Consider the following 25,488-nt stretch of genomic DNA (forward strand, 5'->3'; position numbering starts at 1 on the left):
ACTCTCATGTAGTGAAAGTTAACATTGAACAGTTTCTCTTTTTCTTTTTTTTAGTAGGACTTTTAAAAAATATCTATTTATTTATTTATTTGGCTGTGCCAGGTCTCAGTTGCAGCGTGTGGGATTTTCGTGGCCGTGTGTGGGATCTTTTAATGTGCACCAGATGTTCTTGACTCGCAGCCTTGATATAACCTCTTCTCCCTGCCTGATGTATCCTGTGTCGCACCCACAGTCTTTTGGCTGAATCCTCGTCTTCCCTCAAGTCTGTTCACATCACACCTTTTCTGGGAAACAGTACCTGAGGCTCTCACATTGAGTTAGATGCCCACTTGATGTATAGCTAGATTTCAGCAGTGCTCTCAAACTCCTCTTCAAGCCGCCTCCCCTAAACCCAATTCTATAAAATATTAGCGAATAATGCTCGATTAACTGGGGATTTCATAGGAGAGACAGAAGAGATGGCATTTGCTCCATAAACCATTCCAAAACAACTTACACTGTGTGGTCCTATCAATTCTAAAATGCATGTAATATGACCTACCTCCTCGCATTGTTGGCGACCTAAGATATCTTCATAGAGTATTCAGCACCATACCTGGCACATAAAGAGCTCAATGAAAGAAATCCCTTTACACACTTTGCTGCTTCTCTTCCTTAACGTCTCCTCCTACCTTCTACCACCAGCAGGTCTGGTATCTCCCTCCTGTCTCACCTCCCATCTCCACCGGTACCTCTCCCGTATTACACAGAGCAATTCCACTCTGCTCCAAACTGCCTGCTGTATTAGCCCCAGAGCTCAACAAAAGACCCTGCAGTTTACATAACCCACCAAATTAGAAGTCTCTCTGGCAACCATTGACTGTGGCTGGGAAGTGTCTTTTGAGCTTCCCCTCCCACATCAAGTGGTTTACCAGAGTATTGCTTCCAAGTGCACGTTGTAAGCTACCCAGAGGGATTGCCATACCAGCTTCTAAAAGGATAAACAGCATCTTCGCGTTAATCCTCGTGAGTTCTCATGGTGTCCTAGGCTAATAGGACTGCCTGTTTACTTGTCTATCCTCCCAACTGGCCCATAACTCTCTTGACAGCAGGGACTGTGCTTGTTTTTCCATTAGCTTCTTAGTGCTCTACACAGAGTAGATGATCTATAAATAGTTCTGAATGAATAAAGTTTGTCCTCCAATCACAATGGCATGTAGGGTGACATATTTTCATCATCTTTTTATTTATTAAAAACCTGAGACTCAGAAAGTGAAAGAAACGTGCACGAAGTTACAGAGCTAATAAAACAGCAGCGTCAAAATCTGAACTCACAGTAAGTCCCGGGAAACTTGTTTGGTGAACTTTAGTCCTTTTTCTTTGCTGGGACAATGTGAATTATTTTCCTGTAGTGTTGATTCTAAATTTAATGAAGTAGTACTGGCAAAGCAATATATTTCTTTAAAGAAAGGTATTGTTTGAAAGTATGTGAGAACATAAGAAATTCTCCTTACTCTTTTATTCAGTCACTATACATTGCCGACAGAGCTGATGTGAACAAATTCATGGTATGTAGTTTCAAGACAGACACTGATAGGGACTTCCCTGGTGGCGCAGTGGTTAAGAATTCACCTGCCAATGCAGGGGACACAGGTTTGAGCCCTGGTCCAGGAACATGCCACATGCCACAGAGCAACTAAGCCCATGGGCGACAACTACTGAGCCTGAGCTCTGGAGTCCGTGAGCCACAACTACTGAGTCTTAGTGCCACGACTACTGAAGCACATGTGCCTGGAGCCCGTGCTCAGCAACAAGAGAAGCCACTGCAATGAGAAGCCCCCGCTCGCTGCAACTAGAGAAAGCCCATACGCAGCAGCGAAGACCCAAGGCAGCCAAAAATCAATAATAAATAAATAATTTCTTTTTTTTTTTTTTAATTTTTTTTGCGGTACGTGGGCCTCTCACTGTTGTGGTCTCTCCCGTTGCGGAGCACAGGCTCCGGACGCGCAGGCTCAGCGGCCATGGCTCATGGGCCCAGCCGCTCCGCGGCATGTGGGATCCCCCCGGACCGGGGCACGAACCCGTGTCCCCTGCATCGGCAGGTGGACTCTCAACCACTGTGCCACCAGGGAAGCCCATATATAATTTCTTTTAAAGAGACAGACACTGATACAAGGGCACAGTTTCTGAAGTCTGTACATATATCTTGGAGAATAACAAGTTTATAAAGTCCAATATTCTATTTTTTATTATTGAAGCTTCTCAAAATGTTCATTAATTTTTCAAGGTGTTGATTCAATATGGTGACTCAATCCTAGTATCAGAGGGGGTTTCTTACAAATATATTTTAGCTGAAGGTGGTAATGATACAATATTGCATTATAGAACTAAGAGATGGTTTCTGTGTGTAGATATGTGTGGATGCGTGTGTGTGTATGTGTAAATGCATGTGTGAATTTGTGTGTCATGTATGCATGAAGATACGTTGCTTATTGTGATTAGCTGCTTATTGTGTTTAAGTCAAAAAATTTCCAGGTTTATAATAAACTGTGCTGTGTGGTACTTATGTACATTCCAAGGAAAATTTAAGACATATATTTGATTTCCTTCATCTTAATTCATCAAAACATCATTCAGTAAAAGCTGTTCCAATTTCAAACTGTTTTTAAGATCCATTCTGGGTTTTTATTCTCTCAATGAAGAAAGTTTTCTAAGAGCAGAGAAAATTCAAAAAGTTTAGTCTGAAATGTGGTAGCCACAAAGCCCTTAGCAGTTCTAATTTGGAACAAATTCCTTTTCTTCCCTATAAAATATAACACTAAGTCACAACTCTCCAGCCTGGCATACAAGGCCCTTTATAATGTGCATCCTATTCCTCTGTTTTTCCTTTTTACCATACCCATCTATTTCCTTAGTTCTTACCCCCAGCGCCACCCAACCCAAGACAATCACCATGTGTGTGATAATAGAAAATATAGGGCTTCCCTGGTGGCGCAGTGGTTGAGAATCCGCCTGCTGATGCAGGAGACACGGGTTCGTGCCCCCGTCCGGGAAGGTCCCACATGCCGCGAAGCAACTAAGCCCGTGAGCCATGGCTGCTAGGCCTGCGCGTCCGGAGCCTGTGCTCCGCAACGGGAGAGGCCACAACAGTGAGAGGCCCACAAAAAAAAAAAAATAATAGAAAATATATACATATTAGCCTCTGCTCTCAGTTCCTGGCACAGAACTCCTGAAACCCTTGTAATTTCCTGAGTAAGAGGAGTGTCTTTTGTTCTAATGAGGTGACTTCCATGGGCCCTTGCATGGCTCCTGCATGAGGGGTGGTCACCAGGAAGACTAAGCTATGATTAGAAGCTTGAAATTTTCAGCCCTGCCCCCCACTTTCTCAAGAAGGGAGACAGGTCGGAAATGGAATTGGTTGACCGTATGCCTCTGTGGTGAAGCCTCCATAAAAATCTCAATAGTGTGGGGTTCGGACAGCTGGCAGGTAGGTGAACACATTCATGTACCTGGAAGGTATGCACCCCAACTTCACAGGGACAGATGTTCCTGCCCTTGGGAACCTCCCGGACCTCACCCTATGTATCTCTTCCTCTGGCTGTGTGTCTGTGTCCTTTACCACTTCCTGTAATAAACTGGTAAATACAAGTAAGTGTTTCCCCGAGTTCCGTGAGCCAACCTAGCAAATTAATCCGACCCGAGGACGGGGTTATGGAAACCTGAGATTCGTAGCCGAGTTGGACAGAAGTTGTGGGTGACCTGGTGCATGTTCATGGGTGGCTGTCGTCTTGCTGTCTGTGCATCCCCTGCTGGAACGGGCCCGGCTTCACTCACAGGACTATCCAATCGTCTGAGTGATAGGGCTGAATTAGCCCCTGGTAACTGAGGAGCCCAGCTGACGTCAATCGCCCCGTAGATGGTCACCTTCTTCTCCCTCAAGCAGTGAAGACTGCTGCTCAATTTACAGGTTATCGATTGCAGCTCCTACTCTATTCACCATGTGAAGACCACAGTACCACCTGGTTATTTTTCGGACGGCCTGAGAGAATTGCTACCGGTTGATCGAATAAGGGAGATGACGCTGAGCAGCAGAGGTTTGCACTCCATGTGACCATAAATCAAGATGATATGTGGCTAAAACGGCTCTCTGGGTATGATGGAAAGCAGATTGTGACCCTAGAAAGTGGCCAACTCCTGCCCAGAGGTTGTACGTGTCTGGAAATCAGCTTGGGAAGACAGAAAATCTCTAATTGAATAGTTAACTGAGTAATGACTCGAATGGAGCACCGTCCCCTTCAATAATGCTGACAGAGCTTCCCTGGTGGCGCAGTGGTTGACAGTCCGCCTGCCGATGCGGGGACGCGGGTTCGGGCCCCGGTCCGGGAGGATCCCACGTGCCGCGGAGCGGCTGGGCCCGTGAGCCGTGGCCGCTGCGCCTGCGCGTCCGGTGCCTGTGCTCCGCAACGGGAGAGGCCACAACAGTGCGAGGCCTGCGTACCGCAAAATAATAATAATAATAATAATGCTGACAATGAGCTTATCACCCCCTCACCCAGGAAAGACAATTGGACATGCTAGTCATCGGTGGATCTTCTGTCTTTCAAGGTCAGTTACCAGGTTTGGTAGAAATCAAGGTAAATAACTGAGTTTGCGTGTAAACTATGATGAACAGTAAATGTAGCAGGACATATGACTGGATGGTGAGGCCTTCAGTAATATTCTCTAATGAGCCAGCTATAGTAGATAACAGGAGAACTATCATCCCTTGTGCAAGGGAGGTGCAAGGTATCGGAATTGGACGGATAAAGAAACAATATGACACCCCTATGGAAGTAGATAGATAGTATTATACAATTAAACCTGGAACGCGATGTGTGTAAAACCTTTACTCCAATATCTGGAATATAGTCTGTCCACAAACCGGATGTGATACAGAATTCACTGAGCCATGGCTGTCTCTAGTTACCACCCAGTCAATGAGGATGTGTGGTATATGAAAAAAAAAAGATCTTTTCTGTTGAGAAGGAATGGAGACTCATAGTGTAATTTAAACTATGATATGCTTGATGTGTCATTTATTATTTTAATCTCTGCCACAGCTGTATGGTGGACAAAGAGTTTTTATTTCATTGGTAGAATTAAATCAATATCAGACTTAAACAGTGACCACCATGAAAAGAAAATATTATTCAGATTAAAATCTACCACTTAGTAACACTTATAGAAAAATTTGAGAAAAGTTTCTTTACATGTTCTCTGCAAAATGTCTCTTTAATGGCTTTTAGAAACCACAAATAAAGACGCTTTAGCTCTCATGTTATAGTAACTTATTATAAAATGATATTAAGCCTGAGCTATTGGTCAACCAGAAAAGAATACTCTTCTCTCTACCTAATGGTTCTCAAAATAATGGCTATAAAAAAGGATGAAATTTTTCCTAGACCAACCTTTCAGATTCTATGGGAATTTTTAATATTCAAATTATATTTAGCATTGATATATTTATTCATTTAAGTAGTCTAATACTTTGGCTGATATGTTAACAAAATCTTCTTTTACTAACTTCTCTTCATCATGTGAACTCAATCTGAGACTTGAAGAAAGACTATTTCTGACTTAGATAAAGGAGATCACAGTTTCAAACTACAGTGATATTATTTCTTGTGTAAAACATAGAGTTAAGAAGTGCTTTCTCAAAATTTCATATATAATGGTACAGATTTCTTTGTCCACATATTTTCAACTAACTTAAGTATAAGATGGTTGTACTTTTTTTAAGTAAGCCTCATCACAGACACCGATTTTAGTTAAAAATCTTACTGAAATGAAGTCCCCCAAGTTCTTCTATAGTCTTTTTATTAAGATGTCCACTACACTTAGATTCTTGGACTTTTAGCAAAGCTCTAAAGAAAATGTGGTACCTCTGAAATAACCAAATTCATAAATATTTCTTCCAAGAATGTGAGGCAGAACTAATGCTCTCTTAAATGACATAAATAGTATCAGTTATAGGGGAAATGCTTCTATATTTTGTGCTTTTATAGGGACAAACCAGATCATGGGGCATAATGTTACACTTTGAACTTGAAGAATTGTTCTGATTCCTTCCCTTTCTTCCCAAACCTTGTGATAATGGAATGGGATTTGGATTTATAGTTTTCAAACACTTTTATATAATGATGTATTAACCTTTAGTGAAAATTCAATATATATTGACTAATGGTTATGAGACTTTTACTCACTAATTTGATTTTTTTAAAGTACTCGACTGAATATATTAATCAATAGCATCATCAGAGAGATTGTTCCAAAATAGACATATTATGATCACCAGTGTAGTCTAAGTTTTAGTTCTTGCTACATTTAAAGGAACTACTGGTATTCAGTTTTGTATAAAAAGGAACCACGTATTTATATCTGGTTGTATTTCAGATTTCAAACTTTATGGGATATCCCAATACTGTGTCCTATTTCAATAACTAACCCACATTTCTGTAAATCAGAAATTTAAATTAAATATGTTGCACAGCATCAGGGGTAAATGGGAAGAACAACCCCAACCATGGAAATCTCCTCTGGACAATGTGAAATCATTATATTGCTTCCTTTCTACCTATGGTGACAATGTGGGAAGAAAAGTCCTGCCTAAGAATTTGATTGAAGCTAAAGAAAATTTTATTTCAAAACTTCGTCCAATTGTTTGTGTAAGGGTGATGATATAACTATCCCTTGGAAAGTTAAAAAATAGGACTGATCTCTTAAGCATTGGTAGGCACTGGCCATGGCCTAGTTGACAAACTTTTCCTCTAAGAGGCTAGATAGCAAGTAATTTAAGCTTCTCAAGCCATATGGTCTCTGTCGTGAGCACTTATCCCTGTCACTGTAGTGCAAAAGCAGCCAGAAACAAGTAGGTGTGGCTGTGTCCCAATAAAACTTTATTTACAAAGACAGGTGGCGGGTCAGATCTGGCCTGCGGGCCATAGCTCACCAATGACTGGTCTAGAAATGAGAAGATAAAGAAAGGAGAATTGAAACAGTTCCTCCATGTAAACTTTATCTCCACCGTGGATCCAGGAACTTTTAGGAGATTATAGTATCATTATTATGAGTATTATCGCTGAGAATTTTTTGTTTTACCTTAGGAGGTGTGTGTGTGTGTGTGTGTGTGTGTGTGTGTGTGTGAGAGAGAGAGAGAGAGAGAGAGAGAGGGAGAGAGGGAAAGGTGGAGGTGGGGTAAAGATATCAAGTAAGGGAGTTGAATAAAGGCACAGTTGAGCGAAGTGTGGGCAGATTTGCAGGATCATAAGGAGATGTTAATGTACACATGCGCTAGGAACAACCGAAAGCCATTTTCCCTTTACGAGGGGAAGCCATGGTCTGCAGGAGCCTAATCAGACCTAGAACTCTGAAAGCGGGGTACCTTACATGGTGTGTGACCATTGAACAACACAGGCACTTCCAGAATTAGGGAGAAACAGGGAACGAGAAGTGCCCTGACTGCTGTCTCTCTGTGACCTGGGTCTCTTGCTGGTTCCTCCCATTGGCTGACACCAGTTGGAAGCGTTTCGCTTCCAGGGAACCCAGGTGATGCAGCCCTAAGACCAGTTTCCCATGGTACACAGGAAGAAAGAAAAAGCAGAAAGTAAGCTGAGGGGTATGGGAGTAGCTCAGTATTATTTCCAGGAATCACCACAGATGACTAGAGCATTGCAAGATAAAGAGGAAGCATTATTTTTAACAGTTTATTGGGGTATAATTAAAATGCAATGAGCTGTGCTTAAAGTGTATGCTTTGGTAAGTTTTGGCACACATGTACATTCAGAAAACCAACACCGCCATCAAGATACTGAACATATTCATTAACTTTGCGCACTTTTGTAATCCCCTTCTCTTTCCATGTCTCTCCCCCAGAAAACCACTGATCTATATCTGCTTTCTAAGACTAAAGACTGGTTTACATTTTCTAGAACTTTATATAAATGGAATCACATAGTACATACTCTTATTCATTTGGCTTTTTATACTGACTGTAATTATTTTGACACTCATGCAGGTTCTTGTGTATAGAAATAGTTCATTTGGGGCTTCCCTGGTGGTGCAATGGTTAAGAGTCTGCCTGCCGGTGCAGGAGACAAGGGTTCATGCCCTGGTCCGGGAAGATCCCACGTTCCTCGAAGCGGCTGGGCCCATGAGCCATGGCCACTGAGCCTGCGCATCTGGCGCCTGTGTTCCACAACGGGAGAGGCCACAACAGTGAGAGGCTCGCATATCGCAAAAAAGAAAAAAACAAAAAACATATTCACAAGCAATAGTTCATTCATTTTTATTGCTGAGAAGTTTTCCTTTATAAGGAGTGGAATTGTTTATCCATTCACCTGATGATGAATAGTTGGATTGTTTCTGGGTTTTGGTTATATTACAAATAAAACTGCTCTGAATATTTGTGTGAAAGTTTTTGTAGGGACATATGAAGAGTGAGTGGAATGGTGGTCACCAAAAGATATGTGCAAGTCCTAATCCCTGAAACCTGTGAATGTGATCTTGTTTGGATATAGATTATTTTAGAGATGTAATTAAGGATTTTGAGATGAAATCATCTTGTATTTAGGATTTATGGGACATAAATCCAATGACTGGTGCTCTTATAAGAGAAAGGAGGAGATTTGACACAAAAAGACACAGAAGCAAAGGCCATGTGAAGGCAGAGTCTGAGATTGGAGTAATGCATCTACAAGCCAAGGAATGCCAAGAATTATTGCAGCCACCAGCTGCTAGGAGAGAGGCATGGAACAGATTCTTTCTTACAGCCCTCAGAAGCAATTTCGTTGACACCTTGATCTTGGACTTCTAGGCTCCAAACTGTGAAAATAAATTTCTGTTAAGCCACCACTCTTGTGGTAGTTTGTTATAGCAGCCTTCCATATATAGAAGGTTAATATAATATGCTTTCATTACTTTGGGGTAAATACCTAGGAGTGAAATGAATGGATCACATGGTAGGTGTATGCTTAACTATCCAAGAAATTGCCCAACTGTTTTTTACAAAGTGATACCATTTTACACTTTCATCAGCATTGTGTGAGAGTTCTAGCTGTTCCACATTTTTGCCAACATGTAGTATTGTCAGTTTTTAAAATTTCAGCCAGTCTGTTATGGGTATAGAGAAAACTAATTGAGGTTTTAATTTCCATTTTTTAATGATTAATGTTGCGAAGCACCTTTTCCTTTGCTTATTTTGCCTATTGTATATTTTCTTCATTAAAGTATGTTATTAAATTTTTTGCACATATTTTATTATTTGTTTTCTTATTATTGATTTTTGGGGTTCTTTATATATTCTGACTAAAAGTCCTTTATCAGCTCTATGACTTACAGTGGGTTCTCCCAATCTATAGTTTGTTTTTTCATTGTCTTAAAAGTATATTTCAAATTTCAGAAGTTTTTAATTTTGATGAAGTTTATCAACTTCTACCTTATGGATAGTGCTTTTGGTGTTGTATTTAGGAATCTTTGCCTAAACAGAGGTCACAAATTTTTCTCCTATGTTTTCTTCTAAAAGTGTTATATTTTTAGTTATATTTAGGTGTAGCCAATTTTCAGTTATTTTTTTTTTGTATGAACTGTGAATTCTGGATCAAATATTTTTTTTAAAGTATCAAATTGCTTAGTAAAATTTGTTGAAAAAAATGATTTTTTTAAACTGAATTACCCTTGCACCATTATTGAAATCTGTGATTCTATTTTTGGACTCTATTCTGTTCTGTTGAATCAATTGTCTATCTTTACACAAATACCACATGATCTTGATTTCTATAGTTTTAAAATCAGTCCTAAAGTCAGGTAGTAGAACTTTGTTCTACTTTTTAAAAGTAATTTTAGCTATTCTAGGACTTTGTATATCAATATGAATTTTAGAATCAGCTTGTCAATTTTTACTTAAAAAGTGTGCTGGAATTTTTTTTTGGAATTTTGATGCATTGAATCTATTGATGAATTTCTGCATAATTGATATATTGAGAAAGATTAGTACATCTGTCCATTTTTTTGGTTCTCTTCAATTTCTTTCAACAGTGTTTTATGATGGCCAGTGTACAAATCTTTGACATCTTTTTCCAAATGTATTTCTAAGTATTGTTTCATGCTGTTGAAAATAGTAGTGCCTTAAAATTTTTTCTGTTATTAGTATATAAAAAATTCATTGAATTTTGTATACTGATCTTGTATCCTGCCAACCTGTTATACTCACTTGCACTTTCTAGTAGCTTAAAAAAAAATAGATTCCTTTGGATTTTCTCTATAAATGATTGTGTAGTTTTTAAGTAAGGATAATTTGTTTCTTTCTTTCCAATCTGGAGTCTTTTGTGTGTTTTTCTTGCATTATTGCACTGACTAAAATCTCTAGTTCAATGTTGAGTACAGTTGGTGCAGAAAGATAATACTCATCTTGTCCCTGGTCCTAGGAGAAAAGCATTCAGTCACTCTTTAACCACTAGTATGATAATAGCTGGGTTTTCACAGATGTCCTTCAAGGGTGTATCCTTTTATTAACAGTTTGCTGAGCGGTTTTTTTTTTTAAATCAGGAATCGATGTTGGATTTTTTCCAAATGTTTTTTCTGTGTCATAAACAGTGTAGGTTTTTAAAAATTTAATTAATTAATTAATTTTTTGGCTGTGTTGGGTCTTCATTGCTTTGCTTTCTCTAGTTGCGGTGAGCAGGGGCTACTCTTTGTTGCAGTGTGCAGGCTTCTCATTGCAGTGGCTTCTCTTGTTGCTGAGCACGGGCTCCAGGCCCATGTGCTTCAGTAGTTGTGGCACTAAGGCTCAGTAGTTGTGGCTCACAGGCTCCAGAGCTCAGGCTCAGTAGTTGTGGCCCATGGGCTTAGTTGCTCCGCGGCATGTGGGATCTTCCCGGACCAGGGATTGAACCCATGTCCCCTGCATTGGCAGGCAGATTCCTAACCATTGCACCACCAGGGAAGTCCAATAAACAGTGGTTTTAATTTTTAATTTCTTAACGTGGTGAATTACATTGCCTGATTTTCAAATGTTAGGCTAACCTTGCCCTCCCAGGATAAATCCCACTTCATCACAGAAAATATTATTTTTTTTGCATTTTGTTGGATTCGGTGTGCTAATATTTTTTTAAACATTTATGCATCTATGTACATGAAGAATATTGGTCTGTAGTTTACTTGTAATGTCTTTTTTTTTGATTCTGGTATCAGGGTAATTCTGGCCTTAGCAAATGAGTTGGAAATTATCTATCCTTATGATTTGTAGATGAGTTATATAGAATAAATATTATTTATTTCTTAAATGTTAGAATTCACCTGTGAAGCCAACTGTGCCTGGAGTTTTCTTTGTGAGAGATCTGAAACTACAAATTCAAACTCTTTTATAGAAATAGAGCTATTCGGCGGTGATCATTTTGTAATGTATAGAAATATCAAATCACTATGTTGTGCATGTGGAAATAACATAGTGTTGTAGGTCAACTATATTTCAAAAACAAATAAATCATGTAGTTTATTGATTATATATGAAATCATGTATATTATGTATGAAAATTGTTGAGAGTAAATCCTAAAAGTTCTCATCACAAGGAAAACAATTTTTCTTTTATTTTTATATCTATATGAGATGATGGATGTTCACTATATTTATTGTGGTAATCATTTCATGATGTATGTAAGTCAAATTATTATGCTCTATACTTTAAACTTATACTGTGTTGTATTTCAATTATATCTCAATAAAACTGGAAGAAAAAAAAGAAATAGAGTGATTCATGTTAGCTATTTCTTCTTGAAACTTGGTAATCTCTGCCTTTCAAGGAATTTGTCTGTTTCATCTAAGTTGTCAAATTCATTGGCATAAAGTTGTTCGTAACATCTTATTTTCCTTTAATATCTGTATAATCAGTAGTGATGCCCCTCTCTCATTCCTGAGATTGGTCATTTATGTCTTCTCTCTTTTATCCTGGTTTGTCTGGCTAGAGGGTCACAAGTTTAATTGATCTTTCCAAAGAACTGGGTTTTGGTTATGTTGTTTTTCTGTTTTCTATTTCCACTTTGATTTTTTTTAATAGAAGTTATCTTTTTTAAAAAAATATTTATTTATTTGGTGGCACCAGATCTTTGTATCTTTGTTGTGGCAGGCAGGCTCCTTAGTTGCAGCTCTCGGGCTCCTTGGTTGCAGCTCGCCAGCTTCTTAGTTGTGGCATGCACAGGGGATCTCGTTCCCTGACCAGGGATAGAACCTAGGACCCCTGCATTGTGAGCACGGAATCTTATCCACTGCGCCACCAGGGAAGTCCCTCCACTTTGATTTTTATTATTTCTTTTCTTCTGCTTACTTTGAATTTCCTTTGCTCTTCTTCTCCTAGTTTCTTAAGGTTGACCCTGAGGTCACTGATTTTAGAGCTTTCTTCTTTTCTAATATACAAGTTGAGTATTAAATAGTTCTTCCAAGTATTGCTTTAGTAGCATCCCATACATTTTTATATTCTGTTTCAAAACACTTTCACTTTAAACAATTTCTAATTTCCCCACAATCTCTACATTATTTAGAACTGTGTTATGCAGTTTCCAAATATTTGGGGGTAGTCCAAAAATCTTTTCATTATTTATTTCTTATTGGATTGCATTGGGCCCAGAGACCATAATTTGTATAAGTTGAATCTTTTAAAATTTATTGAGACTTGTGTTGTGGCCCAGAATAAGTTCTATCTTGGTAAATGTTCTGTGAGCACCCGAAAAGAACATGAATATGCTTCTTGCTGTTGTAGAGTGGAATGTTCTATAAATATCAACAGGTTATGTTGGTTGATGGTGCTGTTCAAATCTTCTATATCTTTACTGACTTTTCATCTACTTGCTTAATTAATTATTGGAAGAAGGATATTGAAATATTTATCTGTAATTGTGGATTTGTCTATTTCTCTTTGCAATTCTATCAGTTTTTTCTTCCTGTATTTTTAAGTTTAGATATTAGTTGTATAAATGTTTTCAATTGTTATATTCTCTTAATGACCATTATGAAATGAACCTCTTTATCCTTAGTAATATTTTATGCTCTGAAATCTACTTTGTCTGACATTAATATACCTATTCCAGCTTTCTTTTGATGAGTGTTAGAATTGTGTTTTAGTTAGTTTGGGCTGCTGTAACAAACTACCATAGACTGGGCGATTTATAAACAGAAAGAAATTTATTTCTCACAGTTCTGGAGGCTGGAAGACCCAGATCAGAATGCCAGGATAGTGAGGTCTGGTGAGACCACTCTTCTGGGTTGCAGACTCCCATCTGCTCCTTGTCTCCTTACATGATAGAAAGATGGTAAGAGAGTTCTCTGTGGTCCCTTTACAAGGGCACTAATTCCATACATGAGGGCTCCACTGTCATGACCTAAGTTCCTCCTAAAGATCTCACCTCCTAATGCCATCACGCTGGGGGGTTAGGATTTCAAAATATGAATTTTGAGGGGGACATAAACATTCAATTCAGTGCATATGGTTCATCTTTTCTCATCCTTTTACTTTTAACTTATTTGTGTCTTTATATTTAAAAAGGATTGCTTTTAAACAGTATATAGTTAGGTCTTGCTTTTTTAATCCAGCCTGACAAACCCTGCCTTTTAATTGGAATGCTTAGACCATTTACATTTTTAAAAAATATATTTATTTATTTAGGCTATGCTGGGTCTTAGTTGTGGTATGGGGACTTAGCTGCTGCATGCATGCGGGATCTAGTTCCCCAACCAGGGATCGAATCTGGGCCCCCTGCATTGAGAGCCCCAGAATCTTACCCACTGGACCACCAGGGAAGTCCCTAGACCATTTACATTTAATAAGATGATTGATATGGCTGGATTTTAACCTATCATCTTGCTAATTGTTTTCTATTTGTCTCATCTATTCTTTGTCCTTGCCTTCTTTTTATGCCTTCTTTTTAATTAATTGAGTATTTTTTTGTTTCCCTTGCTGGCTTATAAGAGTGAGAGCCTCTCTGGTAAGTGATGACCGAGCAGAGCTCTGAAAGAAGTAAAGGAGTGAGCCCATTGGCTGTTTCAAGGAAAAACTTTACAAGCAGAGAGAAAAGCAGGAGCAGGGTCCTGAAGCAAGAGCTTATTTAACATGTTCGAATAATAGCAAGGTGGTCTGGGTACCTGGATTGGAGTAGAGAGGTAGGAAGGAACATGGCGAGAAGACTGCAGAGGGAGATTGAGAGTTGATAGGTGGGGTATGAGATCATCTCAGGCCTTGCAGACCTTTAATAAATTTTTTGGAGGAAGAGTTTTCTCGGAGTGTTCGTTGAACTCTGACTGCTCTAGGCAAAAGCCTTTACTGTCATTCCCTCTCCAAATTAAACAAAACCTTCTTTGGATCATTACTGTAATCTGCATAACAGAACTTCAGGAACAATCTGTTCACACCTATTTTTCCATTTTATATTGTTCTGCAAAAATCCAGCACAGATCATTGCTCATTTGCTATTTTCTTCCTCCAAAATATAACTTTTCCAATGTGTCCTCTGGAATTCATGGTCACTCATCAGGAAAATCTCCTTTTAGCCTCACCCTCTTTTCTGAATGTTCCTAGAACAGACTGAAAAGGGGCTGCTTTGGGGACACTGATTCCCTTGCTGTTCTCTCAAACGTAGGCTAGTTTCTTCCCTGTAATCCTCATACCATGGGGCTGGAGGGTAGATGTCATCCTGGCCCTTCACTACTGCCTCCAAATTATTGTCCTTCATTTCCCTTAAACTAACGTCTTTGATGAGTATACCATCAGGCTAGGAATGTGTATTTTTCTAGCTTTGATTGATGAGACCCAGTGAAACTTCAAGTCCTTTACCCCTTTCTTAAGGCATGTTTTTGGATATTGACAGATCTGTTTGAGGAGGTTTTCCCTCTGGTTATTTGTAATCTAAAAGCTGTTGTTTTAAAATCTGTTATATAGAGTATATCATTAGGGTCATACCCCAAATAAGGGGTGTGTCTATACTTAGAGTGGGTTAGGAGATAATAATGATAATGGCAACTGCAAACACTGGGCAAATTACCCATTCTCCTTCTGGCTCAGTTTCTTTTTTATTTTTTTTTTTTTATTTTTTTTTTTTGCTGTATGCGGGCCTCTCACTGTTGTGGCCTCTCCCGTCGCGGAGCACAGGCTCCGGACGCGCAGGCCTAGCGGCCATGGCTCACGGGCTTAGTTGCTCCGCGGCATGTGGGATCTTCCCGGACCAGGGCACGAACCCGTGTCTCCTGCATCGGCAGGCGGACTCTCAACCACTGCGCCACCAGGGAAGCCCCTGGCTCAGTTTCTTTATCTTGTTAACTAGAAGTTGCCTCCTTTCATCTACTCAAAGACATAAGTTCAATAATTATCTTCTGCCTCTCTTGAATTACCTGTTTTTTTGCTCTCTATTGAATGGTTTCCATTGGCTTGTGGTTATTACTGTTATTTTTTTTTTTGCGGTACGCGGGCCTCGCACTGTTGTGGCCTCTCCCGTTGCGGAGCACAGGCTCCGGACGCGCAGGCTCAGCGGCCACGGCTCACGGGCCCAGCCGCTCCGCGGCACGTGGGATCTTCCCGGACCGGGGCACGAACCCGTGTCCCCTGCATCGGCAGGCAGACTCCCAACCACTGCGCCACCAGGGAAGCCCTACTGTTATTTTTTTATCATCTTACAAAGCCTTCTCTTGACCTCACTTTCGTCTGTTTGCTACCATCCATCTCCTTACTGTTCTTTACAGCAAAATCCCACTGATCATGCTGTCTCTCCCATCACTTCACTAGAACTACCCTTACTTACAAGGTCACCAATTTCCTTCATGTTGCTAAAACCAATTGTCAATTCTCAGTCTTTATTTTACTAGACTTCTTATCTCACATACTCCTTTGGTTTTCCTCCTCTTGTTGGTACTCCTTTCTGTCTCCTTGGCTGTATCTCCTTCTCCCCCCAACATCCTAATATTGTATAGTCAAGGGCTCCCTCCTAATTCCTATTCTTTTTTTTTTTTTTTTTTTTTTTGGTGGGGGGTATGCGGGCCTCTCACTGTTGTGGCCTCTCCCGTTGCGGAGCACAGGCTCCGGACGCGCAGGCTCAGCGGCCATGGCTCACGGGCCCAGCCGCTCCGCGGCACGTGGGATCTTCCCGGACCAGGGCACGAACCCGTGTCCCCTGCATTGACAGGCGGATTCTCAACCACTGCGCCACCAGGGAAGCCCTTATTCTTGTCTCTTTATTTTTATTTTATTTTTTTAATTTTTTGGCGGTACGCGGGCCTCTCACCGCTGTGGCCTCTCCCGTTGCGGAGCACAGGCTCCGGACGCGCAGGCCTAGCGGCCATGACTCACGGGCTTAGTTGCTCCGCGGCACGCTGGATCCTCCCGGACCAGGGCACGAACCCGTGTCCCCCGCATCGGCAGGCGGACTCCCAACCACTGCGCCACCAGGGAAGCCCGTCTTGTCTCTTTATATTACACTCACCCCCTTACGATCTCAGGTAGCCTCATGGCTCTAAAATCCATCTATATATTGCTAATTTCCAAAATTTTATTTTAGTAAAGATAAGAGTAGTTTCAGTTTGGGTCTCCCACCCAAACTTCTGACTCCTGTATATAACTGCCTACTCAACATCTCGCTTCAATATTGACTACAGTGCCACCTTAAGTGTGGTCCATCCACAAATCATTTGTCATCAGTCTGCAACAAACTAAGTATAAAAATGAGAGAAAGAGTATAACAACATTTATAGCAATTTGATGCCAACAGTGGTCTTATCTCATTGCACAGGGTGTAGACCAGTTCAGATGTTGTCAAATTTGCTTGGTAAGTTGCATGTGGTGTGAGGTGCGTTCCGATCATGTGCAGTAGGAACAAACATTGATCTCCAATGAATTGGAAATGAAGTAAACTTGTCCTTCACCTAAGACAGTTTGAGAAGTACTGGTCTAGTAGACATCTCAAATTCAACACAACTACTAAAAAAATGTAATGGTATTTAAAGAACATTTAATTTATATTTTTACATGCATAAGTCTTTAAATAATACAAATAAATTTAAAAAACTGTCATGCAGGGCTTCCCTGGTGGTGCAGTGGTTGAGAGTCCGCCTGCCGATGCAGGGGACGCGGGTTCGTGCCCCGGTCCGGGAGGGTCCCACGTGCCGCGGAGCGGCTGGGCCCGTGAGCCATGGCCGCTGAGCCTGCGCGTCCGGAGCCTGTGCTCTGCAGCGGCGGGAGAGGCCACAACGGTCAGAGGCCCGCGTACCACAGAACCCGCCCCCCGCCAAAAAAACTGTCATGCAGACAACCTTGAATCTACTCTATTTACACATACATACATACACATATACATACATACAAGTAATACATGAATGAAAACTCACTGTAAACACTTTAAACAATGTGAAAGTCCACAGAGTTGAAAGGTTCTACCTCTGTTTATCACTGCTGACTTCTCATTTCTGATTCTAATGACTATTCTAGAGTTAACATTTCTTCCCAGTTTAATACGTGCACTTTTAGATAGAAATTAGTAGACACAGACGATTTTAGTTTTGCTTTTTTTTTTTTTTCAATAAATGAGGTTGCACTCATAATGCATTATTCTGTGACCTGATTTTTTTTCCCACTAATATACTTGGAGACCTTTTCTGGTCAGTTCATATCGATTTGCCCCATGATAATCATAATATGCAACACTTCTAAAAATCATCCCCCTGTTGTTGAGCAGTCTAGTTGGTTCTAAACACTGCTACAGTGAATGTGCACTTCTTGATCTGCACATTGTGCATCTCTACCATACGTCTGTAGGATCTATTCCTGGGAGACAAGAGCTGAGAAAAGGGTATATACATTTCAAAAGTAGATACTCTCAGGCTGTCTTCAAAAACTCCATACCTTTTAAATTCCAATCAACAATGCATGAGTATGACCATTTCAACACTGGATTTTTACCAAACCTCTTAATTTTTGCCAACCTCGTGAGTGAAAATTACATCCTCTTCTGTTGTTTGAGCAAGGATTTCAGTGTTTTTGTTAGTTATCCCATCACTTGCCTGTTTATATACTTTCCATATTTTTCCCTTTTTGTCTCCTCAGTTGATTTGTAAAGTGATACACATGCAACCAAGTGCTGTGGATTTTTAATCATTTGTCTGATAGATATTGTAAATATTTTTTCCCTTTCTGCTGTCTTTGTTAATAATGTTTCAATTTATTCTTAAGAAGTAAATAATATCCTAACTTTAAGTTTTATGAGTAAGAAATCCCTTCAGACTCAGATTGATCTGGATACATCAAGAAGCTCTGATCATTTTGGTTTATAAAATAGTGAGTCCTCTCCCCTCTCCTGATGAGATGTCTTGCTGATAGTTAATAATTACTATGCATTGAGATGAATGTGGTTTCATTTATTTATTTCAGGAAGGATAAGAAGCTTTGTCACAAATAACTCTATGTTGCCTTTTGAATTCATTAAGGGCAAAAATCTGTTAATAAGTGCTCTTTTATATTCTTCCAATGGAAAATTAAACACCCAGGGATAATTAAATGGCCTTTTTTACCATCTAATTCTATCTTGCAAATTTGAAAGCAAAATTTCAAATCCTTATAGAAATAGATATTGAGGGTTAGAACATAGACAGCTAATACTGTTTAAAGTGTGAAAAAGTATTAGTTCGCTTCTCCCTTAATCTGATCTTCTTAGTATCAAGTGAATATATGAGATATAGTGAGTTATAGTGCACTGATTTCAAACTGTCTTCACATTCTTGCTATGCTATATGCCACCTACATAATTTTGAGCAAGTTTTCTGATCATTTTAAGTCCACATTTCTATTTTTAAACTAGTGAAACAGTAGTTGTGAAGAAAAAATGACAGAAAATATCTAAACACCTAGCATATGATAAATCCTTAATACAGATTAGCTATTATTATCATCATCATTAACTGGGGTAAATAATATTTATCTTATATCTGTAAGTACTGCTATCCTCTTTTAAGTCAAATTTGGATTTCATATCACTGGCATATTTTCCAGCAGAGGATTAAAAAAATTATTATGACAATGAAAATTAAAAATATACTATAATGTAGGTCTTCATTTTGAATTTTTATGGTAAAATTATAGCAAAACAGGATTCATGCTAAGGCTTTAGTACCACAAACGACTTCTGAAACATAATATGCTGTCTTTGTTAGCTCGTGGAGCATCAGGTTAACAAAATAAATTAGTCGATAAAAGAAAGAAATGGATACATCAACTATACTACAGTAAAAACATTAAATAAAAAAGAATTTAGAAAATCTCCAAAGATAAAAAAGAAAGAAAGAAAGAAATGAAAAATTTTATTCGCGCCAAATTGAAAATTATAACCCAGGAACAGCCTTTCGGAAAGCTTCGAGGACTGTTCTGCCTATGAAGTCAAAGCACAGCTATACAAGTTTTTGAGACAGAGGGTTGTACATTAAATGATGTATTACTGACAGTAACACAATCCAGATCTACAAGTACAAAGTGAGCGGCCCCAAGATTAAGAAGGATTATCTCCTAAAGAATTGTGACCCTTGATGAGATTAAGAAGGAACGTTACCTCCTAAGGAGGTCCGGGGAATGCAGATGCTCATTCCGCCCCGAAGGGATGAAGGAAGCCGAGAAAAATTTTACGTTTAAATGTTTCCCCTCTTGCCATAAAATATGAATTTTACTTCACCAGGTATTATAGTATTACCATTTAAAATATATATTTTAATAGCCATTAAGGTTTCCAGTTCCAATATATACTGTTTAAAGCAAAATTAAATAAACTTTTAAAAATTGTATTTGTGTGTGTGTAACATTAGTTGAGTACTTACTATAGTCCAGAGACGTGTGGCCCTACACTGCCTAGGGGTATTTTGTTTTCCTTGTTTTTTTCTTTTGTTTTCTCCCCTGCTTAACAAAATCAAACTGCTTGGGAGAGTAGAGATGAGATAGAAGAGGGTAAGGTAAAGAGTTTGCTGAGATAAGCGCTATAAAGTTTTAAAATCCCCAAATTTTCACCGCGTTTCCACCATAAATAGCAATGTAAACATTTAGGCATAACTTCCTCTAAGAAATTTTCCTTTCATCTCCCAAATCTATGTGGAGAAGGGAGACAATAAGGATGCTTAGGACGGCTTGCCCAGACTTGCCCTCAACCTGGGAAATCTGAGTCCCGGGGCTGGAAAATATGAATGTAAAAGAGAAACGTGCTGCGATTGCGGGGGTAGGAGGGAAGAAACAGGATCCCATGGGACCCGGCCTTGGTCCAGGAGCGCATTCCCCCACCCCCACCTCCGCGCCGGCCGCTGGGCTGGGAAGCTCCTCCTCCCCGTTTCCTTCCTCCGCCTCAAGCTCAGTGGCCGTGGCGGGCGAAGGGCAGAACGCTGCGGTATTTTGTCCCACGCGGCGACCCCTCCTCCCGCCGGCGCTGCGGCCGCAGCGGCTGCGAGGGGGGCAGCGGAGGGCTGACGGCAGACCGCGTCTGGGCGGCCTGGAGGCCACGAGAGGTGGAGGCCCGGCCGCCTTCCCGCGCGGCGGGAGCGGAGGAGAAGAGGCGGACGCCCGCCAGCCCCGCCCGGTTGCTGAGAACGTGGGGGAGGCTCCGCGCGCCGCCCGCCCGCCGGCGGCCGCAGCCCTGCTGGCCCTGCAGCCGCCGCCGCCGCCGCCTCCGCCTCGGGCTCCTGCCGCGGGCTCGACGGCCCCGGCCGGGGAGGGAGGGCGGCGGGTGCCGCCGGAGCCGCCGGACATGTCGGGAGGGCACTGCGGCGGCTTCGCCGCGGCGGCGGCCGGCAGCGGCGAGATCGTGCAGCTGAACGTGGGGGGGACCAGGTGAGTCGGGGAGAAGGGGCTCGGGGTGGGGGGACAGCGGGCGGGCGACCTCCGGGGGAGGCCGGGCCCCGGGGAGGCGGGATAGCGGGCGAGCATGGGCGCCGAGTCGGCGGGGAGCGCAGGACCCTCCGGGCGGGAGCAGGTCCGCGGATCTTGAGGGGCAGGCGGCCTTGGGAATCACCGAGACCAGGGTTCATCTGGCCGCGCTGCCGCCTTCCTAGAATATCAGCTACGTCCCTCCCCCTTTCTAGGGGATCAGGCCGAGAGGAACATTCTATAGCCTTCCTTACCCTGGCGCGTACTTGAGGAATTTATTTTGTGGAAGCCGGGCCTTGTGGTTTGATTGTTGCAGGTGCACCTGCCTCCCTTTCTCTTTGGTCAACAAGGTAAATCGATTTGCTCGGGCGATAATGCCTCAGTAAGGGCTGTTTGAAATCTCCAAGAATTTCGGTGGAGGGAGTGCCGTAGATGCGCGGTACGTTGTATTTATTTTCAGAGTTTCTTGGTGCGTGGCTCTGAAGGATCTGTTCAACTTGTAGCGCAGCGAGTCTAGAAACTGCAGTTTGAGGAGTTGGTTCTGGGAAGCTTTGGGTAGTGGCACCCTGTGGCGCCCTCCTAGTAAACAGACCGAAAGCTCTTCTCTGATCTCTCTCTGGCCTTCCACTCTCTTACTACGTTTTTTAGTAAGCTTGTTGGCAGGGGGAGGAATCATACTTGTGTGGATTTGCTATGGTTTATGAGTCACTTCTCTCGGAAATGGGAGTTTGCCAGCTATTTCAAGGAAGGGGTAGTTGAGTTTTAGGCTAGGTGGGAGATAAGCGATGAAGCGCCTTGGGAGGTAGTGTTTTTTGCTATGCTCAACACCTAGGACTTTTTAACTAGTATTTTAAAAAATGCAAAACGGCAACACTGTGAACCATAGTGATAAAAATGTATAGTGTTTGAATAGTTTTCTAAGTGTGCTGGAGAATTCAACACAGGAAACAGTAATGCTTTCCCTGCACACTCTTTTTTTTTCCCTCTCATCCCCCAAGCAAAACTGTTTATTAGTTTACAACGTTATTGCTGCTATATAGATTACGGTTTTATGGAGGGGAAGATTGGTGTCTCCTAATGCAAGACATGGATATTTTCCTAAAATCACGTGAAAATTTTGCCGCTTTGGTAACTTATGGATGCAGAAATGGAATGCCCTGCAAGAGCTGGCCTCAGAAGAGTAGCACTATAGTAATTTAAAATTCCTGCCCTAGTTTCTAATTTCCTTGAAGTTGAGTAATTGCCACTGGGAGAACCACCTGTGGCATAGAATTGAACTCAGCTGTGAAGTGATAGAGTGAAACTCAAAGGAGAGTTTCTTACGAGCAGAGAAGCACATGGTATAGGTAGGGTCTAATCAAAAAAATGACCAATTTTTATCATTTATTTAACACTTCATGGATGATTCAGAAAGTAGAGAAGATGAGGTTTCATTTAGAATTGTTAATATTGTTATTATTTACCAGAAAAAAACCCTAATGAAGTGAAAGAAAACCAATGTGGCTCCATTTGTGATTAATTCTGTTATGAATGAGTATGATTTGAGGCCTCAGGAGAGAAGTCTGGGACCAGCCAGTGGGAGACTAGCTCAGCAACCTTAGACAAATTATTTTTTAGTGCTTAGTTTCCTAAAATGTGTAATGACAATAATAGTACCAACCTTCCGGGACTGAAAAAAAAATTTGAAGCAATAAATGGGAACTACAGGGTTAGTGGCATTATCAATCAATAGTAACTTTGCAGAATAAATAATTTTAACTAGATTGTTTCCAAGTAAATTTAGTAGGAGGCAAGTAGCATGGAATATAAATGTGGATATGTTTTGCTGAGGCCAAATTGCACGTGATCTTTTTCTTGGCATACTGTAGATATGAGATAAAAACATAGAAAAGCCTTTTCATATATATATTTCAGAGAATTATGCTTGTCATATGTAATTTTAAATGTTGTAGTTTTCATGAAGTCATATTTGGGACCAGTTTTAGAGCTCTGGGATTTCACCCTCTATCTTCCACTTGTTTGGAGAAAAAAAAAAATTGGTGGGGATGAGAGTCTAATCCCTTGGCCCAGAAATGCCAGATTACTATACCCACCCCGAACTGCTGATTTTCATTGAAATTGCTAATATGACTTCTTTAAGCAGACCTGGGTAATTTTCTAAGTAACACAAAATTTGGGTTATTTGGCAAACAATTTGCTGAATAAGCAGTGAACATGAAAGATCACAAGTTAGAAGTGACCCTTATTTGGAATTAATTTGATTGCCTCCAAAACACAGTGACTCATTTTTGCAGTGGATCCTTAGATATTTCAGTTTACCATTTACTGGGTTTGCTTCTATTGATTTGACCGAGTCAGTTTCCTCTAACTAGTTGTAATCTACTTCTCATTTTTTTTCTTAAGATTCTAGTAAGAAATATGCTTGGGAAAATTTACCATATTTTCTCGAGTAAACTGGCTCCTTTCTTAGTCTGATTAATGGGCACAGGAGCAACTTTAAAACAGTCATGTAATGCTAGAAAATGAATGCGGAGGGAAAGCAAAGGTCTGTTGGGCTCTCTTCTGTGTGAGGACACGTGGTGATGGGGCAGCGAGTCAGAAATACATGGTGCGGTGTGATGAGTCTTAAAATGAAAATATTCAGACATCAAGTGCTGGACTGGGTGAGCCCTATATCGAATTCTTTGTCATGCCAGTTTCCATCAGTTACTGATTGTTTTGCCTCGGTCTGTTACATGAGGCTTTGATAAAGTTCCCGTCAAATTGGTGGTAATAAGCAGACTTGATCAAATGGCAGTTAACCTCAAAACAGTGTTTACTGAGTGATTTTTGAATGAGTGAATGCAACAGTTGTAAATAGCCCAAGACTATAAAGGGAATGTTAAATGCATTATGTGCAGTGGGATTAATATGAGCTCAGAAAGGTAATACAGAATAGTATATTTGGAAAAGCCATTAAAGAGAAGGTAGAACCTGGATGGCATCAAGAAAGATGGATGGGGCTTCCCTGGTGGCACAGTGGTTACAAATCCGCCTGGCAGTGCAGGGGACACGAGTTTGAGCCCCTAGTCCGGGAAGATCCCACATGCCGCGAAGCAGCTAAGCCCGTGAGCCACAACTACTGAGTGTGCGCTCTGGAGCCTGCGAGCCACAACTAATGAGCACGCGCTCCTAGAGCCCGTGCTCCGCAGCAAGGGAAGCCACCGCAATGAGAAGCCCGTCCACCGCAACGAAGAGTAGCCCCCGCTCGCCACAACTAGAGAAAGTCCACACACAGCAACGAAGACCCAATGCAGTCAAAAATAAAATAAAAAATAAATTTATTTTAAAAAAAGATGGGTGGAACTTGGATAATTTAACATGAGGTTGATGCAGCTGGGATGGAGATTCTGAAGTGGTGTAAGCATGGATTGTTTGGGGATATTAAGAAGTACTGTCTTATTAGAGGGGAAAACAGTTTGTGTTGGAGAGATGGAACATGACCTGAAGATAGTATGTTATGTTGAGAATTTTAGACTTGGTGTGGTGCGCTAATTATTGATTCTTCAGTAGATTGGCATGCTAGAAAGTAGTGTTTTAGGAAGCTTTATATGTAAGCAAATTAATTATTTGATTTTGTCAACAGCTCTTGGAATAATCTTAACTCTGAATTGAAAGTAGCAAAATTTAAAGATATTAAAAGTAATGAATATAATTGATACAGCTATAGCTATGCAGCAACTTGTAAATCATTAGCCAGCATATTAAAGCAAGTTAACTAACATGGAAATTTCAAATTATGTCCTCTCTTATAATACCAGATACTTTTTAATTGCAGGTTTAGTACCTCAAGACAGACACTTATGTGGATTCCAGATTCTTTTTTTTCCAGGTATTTCATATAATTCTTTAGTACCTTTTTAAAAATACAGTTGATTATTTATTAAAACAATAAAAAATAAATATTTCTATGTATCGAATAAAAAGCTTAACTCCTAAAATAGAATTTTTAAATTGTTATTTTACCTTGGAGATAAGATGATTCATTTGTATTGGTCTTTGATGTTTGAAAGACTTAGAGCATTTTATTCATACTCAGATTTTAAAAACTAACTCTGTCTTAATGTTAATGATTTCTAGTTTGCTGAGTGGAAGAATTTCAACCCTTCGAGATGAAACTGGTGCTGTGAGTATAACAATGTTGATGTATGTTTCTAAATTAGATCGAAAAATGCTTATAATGTTTGATCCTTATGCTCTAAGAAGACAGGGAAACTACTCTTTTAATAACTACTAAATAAAAGTATATGTACTTAAAGATTTTTATTTCTTGTCATGAATAGCGTTTCTGTAATTATAGAAGAGAACTTGAAACTGGGAATACTGCATACAGCAATTTCAATAATCATTATTAGAGAGATTGTAGGATCTGAGCTTACATTGTCAAGAGATGAAATATTTCTTTTAATCAGTAATTGAAACTTGAACAGTAAATAGATGAATGTAAATACTAAAATATTTCAACATTATAATGGTAAGATGTTGCAACTCAGTAAAGTTCTATAATTTTTTATTTTGGAGAATAACCTTATGAACTTGTGCAGCAATGGTGCAGTGAGAGAAGTAAAGA

At 40.4% G+C, this 25,488-nt stretch overlaps 1 protein-coding gene across 1 annotated transcript in view; it reads left to right on the forward strand.

Annotated features, from left to right (window-relative positions):
• The first annotated feature begins 20,722 nt into the window (after positions 1–20,722).
• Positions 20,723–25,488, forward strand: part of KCTD3 (potassium channel tetramerization domain containing 3) — a 70,550-nt gene continuing 65,784 nt past the window's right edge. The window contains exons 1-3 of the mRNA XM_059039033.2: positions 20,723–20,843; positions 24,697–24,750; positions 24,999–25,044. Of these exons, the coding sequence (XP_058895016.1) occupies positions 20,761–20,843; positions 24,697–24,750; positions 24,999–25,044 (183 nt within the window). The 5' untranslated portion in view covers positions 20,723–20,760. The remainder of the gene's footprint in view (positions 20,844–24,696; positions 24,751–24,998; positions 25,045–25,488) is intronic.

This window comes from Kogia breviceps, chromosome 1, assembly GCF_026419965.1.
Source record: "Kogia breviceps isolate mKogBre1 chromosome 1, mKogBre1 haplotype 1, whole genome shotgun sequence".
NCBI lineage: Eukaryota > Metazoa > Chordata > Mammalia > Artiodactyla > Physeteridae > Kogia > Kogia breviceps.